This window comes from Sciurus carolinensis, chromosome 11 (assembly GCF_902686445.1).
Source record: "Sciurus carolinensis chromosome 11, mSciCar1.2, whole genome shotgun sequence".
Taxonomy (NCBI): domain Eukaryota; kingdom Metazoa; phylum Chordata; class Mammalia; order Rodentia; family Sciuridae; genus Sciurus; species Sciurus carolinensis.
The window spans coordinates 75,946,288-75,955,749 of record NC_062223.1 but is presented as its reverse complement, the minus strand read 5'-3'; the positions used below and the strand labels follow the sequence as shown (position 1 = coordinate 75,955,749).

The 9,462-nt window shown below is 48.3% G+C and overlaps 1 protein-coding gene and 1 non-coding gene across 2 annotated transcripts; both read left to right on the top strand.

Annotated features, from left to right (window-relative positions):
• The first annotated feature begins 2,589 nt into the window (after positions 1-2,589).
• Positions 2,590-4,074, top strand: LOC124959718 (ras-related protein Rab-5C-like). The gene has a single exon (XM_047518060.1). The coding sequence runs from the start codon at positions 2,746-2,748 to the stop codon at positions 3,394-3,396; it is 651 nt and encodes a 216-aa protein (XP_047374016.1). The 5' UTR covers positions 2,590-2,745; the 3' UTR covers positions 3,397-4,074.
• A 1,560-nt stretch (positions 4,075-5,634) lies between these two features.
• On the top strand, positions 5,635-5,741 carry LOC124960883 (U6 spliceosomal RNA). Its single transcript, XR_007104200.1, has one exon. It is a non-coding gene; the product is annotated as a U6 spliceosomal RNA (small nuclear RNA).
• Positions 5,742-9,462: the final 3,721 nt, after the last annotated feature.

Genomic DNA, 9,462 nt, shown 5'->3' with positions numbered 1-9,462 from the left:
TGTCTCTGGCGCCCGAACGGCGAAAGCAAAACAGGAGAGGGGGAGCTGTGACCCGGAGGGCTTGGCACCCGCGCAAGAGTCCCGCCCAGCCAGGATTGAACTGGGCTGCTCGCCCAGGAGGGGGACAAGGAGGCGCTGATAATGTCTGGAAGAGGCCGCGGGTTGCAGGGGGCGGCTCCTGGGCTGGGACCGGACTGCTGGTCTCAAGTCAGGATTCCCCCGGGACTCCTAGCCTACCCTGGCGTGTATTGGTGTGTGTTGGTTGAGGTATGGTGATTTCTCCCATCTTTCCAACTCTGATATTCTACAGTTTCCAGGATGGTGGAGTTGGGGGCATGAAGGGCGGGGAAAAGAGGAAGAATATGAGGTGGAAAGTCTTGAGCACCTACTGTGTGCCAAGCACTGTGCTAGTTATTTTAATGCATTGCCTCATTTAAACCTATACCAATGCAAGAGATGTTATTAACCCCATTTTGCAGGTGGGGAAACTAAGGCACAGACAGATGAAGTGACTTGCTCAAGCTCCCTCAGCTGGTTAGTGGTAGACCTGAGATTTGAAGCTAGATAGTCTGACTTCAGAGCCAAGCTATCCCTGAAGTGTGGGTCTGGGGCACTTTCCACACCATGCACTGCTGCCTGGTGTTCATGACAACCCCAGGTGCTCATTGTTATCAGCCCCATTTTACAAATTAGGAAACTGAGACTCAGGGAGACTAGCTTGCTTCAAGTCACATAGCTAGTGGGCTGTCAGACTAAAGACAGGAGTGGGGATGGGAGCAGGGATGGGAGTGAGACCAGGGACAGTGAGTGTCAGGAGTGTAATGGGATAGCACCTGCCACATGGTTGGTGCTCACCAAGGTCAACATTCCTCCTGATTATCACTCTGCTTCCCTTTTATCTCCTAAGATCCCACTGATGTCCAAGGGCCTCAGTTCCCCTGTCTCTGAAAACTCCCCTTACCTGCAGTCCCAGCATAAAAGCCAGCCCTCCCCTCAGCTACCATTGCAGGTTTTATTCGACAGTTAGAGTTCCGACTTTGTGCCAGGTTGTGCACTAGGCACTGAAGGTGAAGAACAAGAAGTGACATTAAAGTTGAGACCAGAAGGAATGAAGAGGTGCTCAGCCAAATGAAGGCGAGAGGAAGAGAATCCAGGTAGAGGGAACTGCACAGAGGTCCCAGACAGGAAGGTGTTCTTGACGTTGGCACCGCTGGAGGAGTTGCCTCTTCTGCCCATCTCCCCTAGTCTGACCCCACACAACCTACAGGATGACTCTGCCAAGGATCAGTGACTTTCATGCCTCAGAAGCAGCGTGCACAGCTGTCTCACTCTGTGGACGCTATCGATGACTCCCCACGTGGCCTGCACAGCACTCTTCCTGGGTCTTTTACTTCCCAGACTCCCCCGGGCAGCCCTGCCTCACCCTCCCAGCTCTCTGTTCTGCCCTCTATGCTGCTCGGCTGCACCTTCTCCCTGGGGAAGGGCACCCTTTCTCCTTACCCATGTCTGCTGGAAACTCACACTCCCACCCCAGCCCAGTCTTTCTGCTGAGCCCAAGATCTACTCCTCCTGTACGTACCCCCTTTGAGGACCACAGTTCCCCTTTGCCTACCATAATCCTTCCCATGTCCTCATCTCAGTGATGGCACCATTGGCTCCTGTCAGCCCAATACCTACAGCACCCAGATGTCAGCCACTCCTTTGGGCTCCCATCAGAGCTGCTATTCAATATATAATGAACTCCTATTGCATGCCAGGATTAAGGAAAGGTTTCTTTTCTTTTCTTTTTTTTTTTTTTTACACCCTCCAAAGTTCCTTCATTCTTCTCTTCCCCCCACCCCTCCCCTTGTTATATACTGTCATGCACTTATCAGAGAAAACATTCGGCCTTTGGTTTTTGGGGCTTGGCCTATTTCACTTAGCATGGTATTTTCCAACTTCATCCATTTACCAACAAATGCCATAATTTTACTCTTCTTTATGGCTGCGTAATATTCCATTGTGTATGTATACCACAGTTTCTTTATCCATTCATCAATTGAAGGGCATCTAGGTTGGTTCCACAATCTATCTATTATGAACTGAGCAGCTATGAACATTGATGTGGCTGCATCACTGTAGTATGCTTATTTTAAGTCCTTTGGGTATAGGCCAAGGAGTGGGATAGCTGGGTCAAATGGTGGTTCCATTCCAAGTTTTCTAAGGAATCTCCACACTGCTTTCCAGAGTGGCTGTACCAATTTGCAACTCCACTGGCAATGTATGAGGTGCCTTTTTCCCCTTTTCTTAAACAAAACAACAATGATGATGAAAAAACCATAAAGGAAATCATCAATAAACTCAGTATGGTAAAAAAAAAAAAAAAAATTTAATTCTGTTCAGTATCCAAAAACACACAAAGTGAAAAGACAGACTATAGGCTGAAAGATCATTGCAACAATATAAGAAAGGATTATTATTCAGCATATAAATTAACTCCCACAAATCAATAAGAAAAAGCCAAACAACCTAATTAAAAATGAGCAAAAGAGGAGATCCGGATCCGGAGCGGCTGAAAGGCGAAAGTGGAGGCTGGAGCCTGGGACACCGCTGGGGGGAAGAGGAGCGGAGTCTGTCCGAGTCCCGGCCCCAAGTAACGCCGCCGCCCTGGAGCCGCGTTGGAGGCCCCCTCCCTACTAAGTGCCTCTTTGTGTAGCACCGGCCCCCACCCCCACTCTCACTGGTACCACTACAGCGGGACGGGCCATGGCGGGTCGGGGAGGAGCAGCACGACCCAATGGACCAGCTGCTGGGAACAAGATCTGTCAGTTTAAGCTGGTCCTGCTAGGGGAGTCTGTGGTGGGCAAATCCAGTCTCGTCCTCCGCTTTGTCAAGGGACAATTCCATGAGTACCAGGAGAGCACAATTGGAGCGGCCTTCCTTACACAGACTGTCTGCTTGGACGACACAACAGTCAAGTTTGAGATCTGGGACACAGCTGGACAGGAGCCGTATCACAGCCTGGCCCCCATGTATTACAGGGGGGCCCAGGCTGCCATCATGGTCTATGACATCACCAACACAGATACATTTGCACGGGCCAAGAACTGGGTGAAGGAGTTACAGAGGCAGGCCAGCCCCAACATTGTCATTGCACTTGCTGGTAACAAGGCAGACCTGGCCAGCAAGAGAACCGTGGAGTTCCAGGAAGCACAGGCCTATGCAGATGACAACAGTTTGCTGTTCATGGAGACATCAGCAAAGACTGCAATGAATGTGAATGAAATTTTCATGGCAATAGCTAAGAAGCTTCCCAAGAATGAGCATCAGAATGCAGCCGGTGCTCCCGGTCGGAACCGAGGGGTGGACCTCCAGGAGAACAACCCAGCCAGCCGGAGCCAGTGCTGCAGCAACTGAGCCCCCCTTGCCTGCCACTGCCCCCACCTCCTCCACCTGAATGACCTGACTGGAATCCACTCTAACCAATCGCACTTAACGACTCGGGCCACCACTGGGGGCAGGGGAGGGGTCCATCATGATTTCTCCGTATAACTTTGATTCTAGGCTGGAGGGAGTTATTCCACCTGCACCTTTCTGTACAAATACTAATTCAATTTTAAGTCTTAAGTCACTTTTTTAATATATATGATCTCCTGCTCTTCCCACTTCCCCCCTTTCTACTGCACTCTCCCATTTGTCCTTTGCTGGTAGTAACCACATACTCCAGCCCCTTCCCCTTGTCTGTGGGGTCAGGGCTCGGAACAGTTACCCTTCCTTTCCCTCTTGCTGAAGAGCAGCCTTAGCAAGAGCACCCACATCCTTACCTTGTTGGGAGTGGTCTTAGTCTGGGGTGGTGGACAGGCCCTGGTCTGGGAAGGGGACAGGCAGCTCTTCCCTCAGCTGGTTGTCATCAGACTGCAGCCCCTTTCCCACCCAACTCCCAGCTGGGAGAGAAACCGCAGCATTACCGCAGCATCATTGTGACAGCCACGCATTCATTGCCCATGACCCCTCCACCCTTGGTCACCTGACCTCTGGCTCTGAGCCCTGTTCTGACCAAATCACGATGATGAGTATTTGGGGGTGGGTGGGTAAGGGGGGGGAGTGGGAGGGGATGGAACCAACTTTTTCTGTATTTTGTATTGTATGTTTTCTTCAACATGTAACCAATCAGTATCTTGTCAATATAGTCAGCAAATATAGTCGACAAAAAAAAAAAAAAAATGAGCAAAAGACATGAATAGGCATTTCACAGAAGAGCAGCAAATATGGTTGATACATGTACAAAAAGGTGTTCAACCTTGCTCCCAAACTAGGAATTTAATTTAATTTCATTTTTTGGGTACTGGGGATTGAACTCAGGGGTACTAGACCACTGAACTACATCCCCAGCCCTGTTTTGTATTTTATTTAGAGACAGGGTCTCACTGAGTTGCTTAGTGCCTCACTTTTGCTGAGGCTGACTGAACCCATGGTCCTCCTGCCTCAGCCTCCTGAGCCACTGGGATTACAGGTGTGCACCACCACACCCGGCTCCAACCTGGGAATTTTAAATTCTAACCACAGTAAAACACCATGTCACACACCTCATTAGCAAAAATTTAAAAGTTTGATAAATTTTGTTAAGAGTAGAGAGAAACCCTTAATTTTTATACCCTGCTGGTGGAATAAGAAACTGAACAAGGGCTGGGGTTGTGGCTTAGTGGTAGAACACTTGCCTAGCATGTGTGAGTAATGGGTTTGATTCTCAGCACCACATATAAATAAATGAATAAAATAAAGGTCCATCAACAACTAAAAAAAAAAAGAAAGAAAGAAATTGAACAAAGTCAAGTAGAAGAACACTTTGTCAATATTTAGTGGAGTTGAAGATGCACATAGTCTAAGATGGAACATTCTATTCCACTGCATAGAGCCAAGAGAAACTAACGCATGTATTGAGACACATCACAGCATTGGTCTAACAGCAAAACGCTGGGAACAATCTTCCATCAATAGAAGAAAGGAGAAATAGACTATTATGCGGCTATCCCTGGCTCTCTGAACTCTCCCTCTTTTGATATTTGTTATGGTAGGGACTGCAAACTATTTACTAGTAGAAATACTAGTAGAAATAAATTGGGGATATAGTATTGGGGATTCAACCTGACAGTGAATCTGCACGTGCTCAACAAGGTGAACCTGGGAGAGTGGACACAGAGCACAGAAAAGCAGTCTAACTCAGCTTCCTGTCCCCAGGATGGGGTCACGTCTCATGTTCATGTTCTTATACGGGGTACAATTGCTCTCTTTCCCTGTCTGTTACCTGAAATTGTCTTTTAAGAAAGTGGAAAAGCCTGAGGAGAAATTTGGTAAGCCTGAGAGACCTCAGAAAGGTTATACACGTTAGAAGAAAATGGGCAAGTGACCAAGTTCATCGTGAGGGATAGACATAAACTTGGCTTACATGGAAGATGTAAGCCACATCCTCACCCACCAAATGTGAGAGGGCTTCGCTGTGGGAGAAAGCAGAGCTCATTCAGTATCCCAGAATGAAGTAATCAGTGGTTTCATGCTTTAGAACTTTTGTGATGGTGGAGACAGCCTATGTGTGTTGTCCAATACAGTAGCCTCTGGCCACGTGTGTTCTTGAGCACTTAAAATGTTTCTGGAGCAGTGCTTGCTTTAGCAGCACATATGCTAAAATTGGAACAGTGCAGAAAAGAGTAGCATGGCCCCTGTGCAAGGATGACACAAAAATTCATGAAGCATTTGATATTTAAAAAAAAAAGGTTTTAAAAATGTATCTAGGGCAATGGAGGAACTGAATTTTTAACATTAAATTAAATTGCATTTTTTATTTTTTTGTATTGGGGATTGAACCCAAGGATGCTTCTTTTATTTTATTTTTTTACTTTGAGACAGGATCTTGCTAAGTTACTGAGGGTCTCAAGTTGCTGAGGCTGACCTTAGACATGCAATTTTCCTGCTTCAACCTACTGAGTCACTGGGATGACAGATGTGTGCCACAATGCCATGCTACATTTAAATTTAAATTGCCTGTGGGTTGGGGATGCAGCTTAGTGGTAGAGCATTTGCCTAGCATGTGTGTGTCCCTGGTCTTGTCCCCAGTACTGCAAATAAATAAATAAATTGGAATAGCCTTGTGTGACTAAGAGATACTATATTGGACAGTACAATTTTATATTATGCACACATCCTTGGTGATTATTAATAGTTTTAAAGAATTTTAATGATATTTGGGGAAAATTGGTTGGGGTTTTTGAATGGACTGGAAACATTTTTGCTTATTAAAATCCTAGAATGCAAGTTTTCACTACATATAAATTTGTTCTCAGTAACAGATTATATTCTAATAGTAAGGGGCAACTCTATATTCATGTAATGAAATATCATAGAGCAGAAAAAAATAAATTAGAACACCACATGGAAAAGGTTGAAATCACACAGGCATCATGTGACTGAAAAAATATCTGTGGATGGATGCGCAGTATGTTGCTATGTGCATAAAGTTTTAAAATAGGCAAAACAATACTATACTCATGTAGAAAGTATGCAAAGACATGAATTGTGTGACCAATGGGTAAAAGTCACCTTCAAAAGAAAGGAAGGGCAAGATTATTGGGGATACATTATGTCTTCTCTTTCTCTCCTGATTCTCCAACTCCTCCACATGCTCTGCAAAGATGTAATGGGTGGACAAGTGCAAAGAGGCAGCAACTCCCCTCAGAAGCCTTCTCTGGCCCCCTTCCCACCTGGCAGGGCTGAGGGCCTCCTCAGTGTTGGCCTCTGTGATGTCCTGATCACTCCGGCCCAATGCTGCCTCTCTCCCCTCCCCGGCCAAGTTCTTCCAGGCTAGGCAACGTGTCTGGGTTTCACAGACCTATTTCCCCCAGCCTTGGCACAGTGGTCTGCAAATATCTAAACGGAGGAATGAACCCTGGGTTCTTTTTGTATTCAGAGGCCTCATCATTGCTCATGTGTTTTCTGATGCCTATTCTATGCCCTGTCTTTGCAGAGCACAAGGGACACAAAAGTGAATGTTCATGGCTAGTGCCCTCTTGAAGTGCCCAGTGTCAGGGGAGAACAGACCAGGATGTGGGGGATACTGGGACAGAAAGACATGCACCAAGGCATAGGAGCCCAGAGGAGTTTGGGAGATTGGGGGTGGTCAAGGCACACAGGTAACCTGGGTTAGGTGTTCAAGGACAACTAGAGTCCTCTGGGTAAAGTAGGGGGAAGGTGTTCCTGGGAAAGGGGGCAGCAAGTAAAGATCCAGAGGTGGAGTTGAGCAGGGTAAATTCTGGGAACTTCATGACGTTCAGTCATACTGGACTGTCCAGTGGAAGGGAGGCCTGGGACAAGACAAGACTTCTGAGAGGACAGAGACCAGGTCCTTCAAGGTCTCAAATACCAGACTGGGAAGCTCGGTTTATCCTGAGGGCCACTGGGAGCCTCAGAATGGTTTAGGCAGGGGTGGGACAAGCTCAGAGTTGTGTTGTAGAAAGATGACTTGAGTTGGTTGCTGTGCCTGAGGGGACGGGTGAGGCAAGTGACCAAGGTGGTCGGGGGGGTCGGGGGGCGGTGGAGGAGGGCTGATAGTGAGGAGATGATTAGAAGATGGAGCTGGGCTCTGCAGGAGGTAGAATCAGCAGGACTTTGGCAGATTGTATGTGAAGGAGGAAGAGAAGGAGGGTTGTCTCATCTGGGTTCCAAAAGCAGATCTGAGGCGAAGGTCCACATCCAAGTAGATGGTCAGAGGTGATCCAGGGAAGGAAGGAAGCCATTCAGGATGGTCGCCGAGCAGATCCTCACTGGGGTCAATCCACTGGGAACCTCTGGAGGCTGTGCAGAACACACCCTGGAGCCATCCTGCCCAGGGGCAGCGAAGCTGGAGCATTTGTCTGCCAGCTCCAGCTGTTATCAGTTGGCTGATCCTTGAACTTCCTGCACTTGTGCCACATGTGCTGCTAAGGCCAGAGAAATGCCCAGGAAGAGCCTCAGGTTCCCTGTGAGAAGCGTAGAGGTATGAAAAGTGCTGATGGCACCGCAGAGGCTGCTAGAGGCAAAGGAGCCCTGTCTGTCTGCTCCCCACAGGTTGAGCTCTCAGGTGGTAGGGGGAGGGAGTCTGCAGGAGTTGGAGTGGGAGGCAGCTCTGAACCTGGTGGTCCTGACTGCTTTACAGTGTTCTGCCCTCAGTCCTAGCCTTTCTTGCCTGGTCATCCACTGTCCCCAGGTCCTCCTGCCTGTGCAGAGCATCATTCTGATTTCCATGGAAACTGCTCCAGTCCTGGAACATGCTCACTCTAATTAGCTAACCTGAGTGATCTGATTCCCAAACTCACATCCAGAAACTTGGTGATGCTGTGTGAAGTAGCACATGCCTGTAATTCCAGTGACTCAGGAGGCTGAGGCAGGAGGATTGCAAGTTTGAGGCCAACATGGGCAACTTAGCAAGACCCTGTCTCAAAACAAAAAATAAAAGGGAGGGGATTAAGCTCAGTGGTAAAGTGCCCCTGGGTTCAATCCCCAGTACCAAAGAAAGCAAGAAACTTGGTGTCTCTTCCATAAAATCACATCCAGTCACCTAGGATTGTCAGCAAGCAAGAGATTTGGGATCTATTAGCTTAGAGCTTGGTTCTCCAGGCCATAAGGTAGGTGAGGTCATTTCTACTCTCTTTGGGATGGAGCCATCAGTTAAGGGAGGGAAGAGGAGGTGCCTGGGGTTAACACTAAGGTCCTCCTCAGCAACAGCAGTAATACAGGCAGCTGAGCAGTGTGCTGTCACTGAGGCCAAGGAAGCAGGCCTCAGAGAAATGCTATAAGCACAGAAGTAGGCCTAACAGCCAGGCCCCATCCACTTGGGCCCAGGATTGGTTAAGAAGCCCTTGGTTAAACTGTGTCTGGCAGCAAATTTGCTTCCTCCTCTTCCTTTCCCTCTCCCTCCCCTCGCAGCCTCAGCCCATGACCTCGGAAGCCTGAGCCGCTGGCAAGCATCCAGAGAGACCCGCTGCTGGATGAGCTATGTCTGGTATTTCCAGCAGTTCTTGAGACTTCCCCTTCCCCGGCTTTTCATGCCTGCAACCTCCTCTCCAGGCCAGTGCTGCTCTTTCAGTCCCAGCTCCAGCCCCAAGACTCCCAACCCCTTTCCTGAGGCCCAGAAGCTCCCAAATGGCTCGCATTTGCCTGTCAGTCCAGCAATCTCAGCCAACCAGGATCCCGGATGGGAGCACCTATTTCTCTTGCCCACTCTCACCACATTCCACTATCCAGCTAAATGTTAATTTGCACTTCATGACCCAGGAGTCACTTTCCTGGCAGCTCCTCCTTAGGACTCTGGATTCCTTTCCTGCCTCTAAGCAAATTGATGGGAGACCCCATATAGCTCACTTCTACCAGACCCATGCCCAGAGCTCCTCCTGGCACAAAAGTTAACATGCTCTCTGGCATTAAAAGGAGTAGAGTGCCTATTGCAAAGGAGGT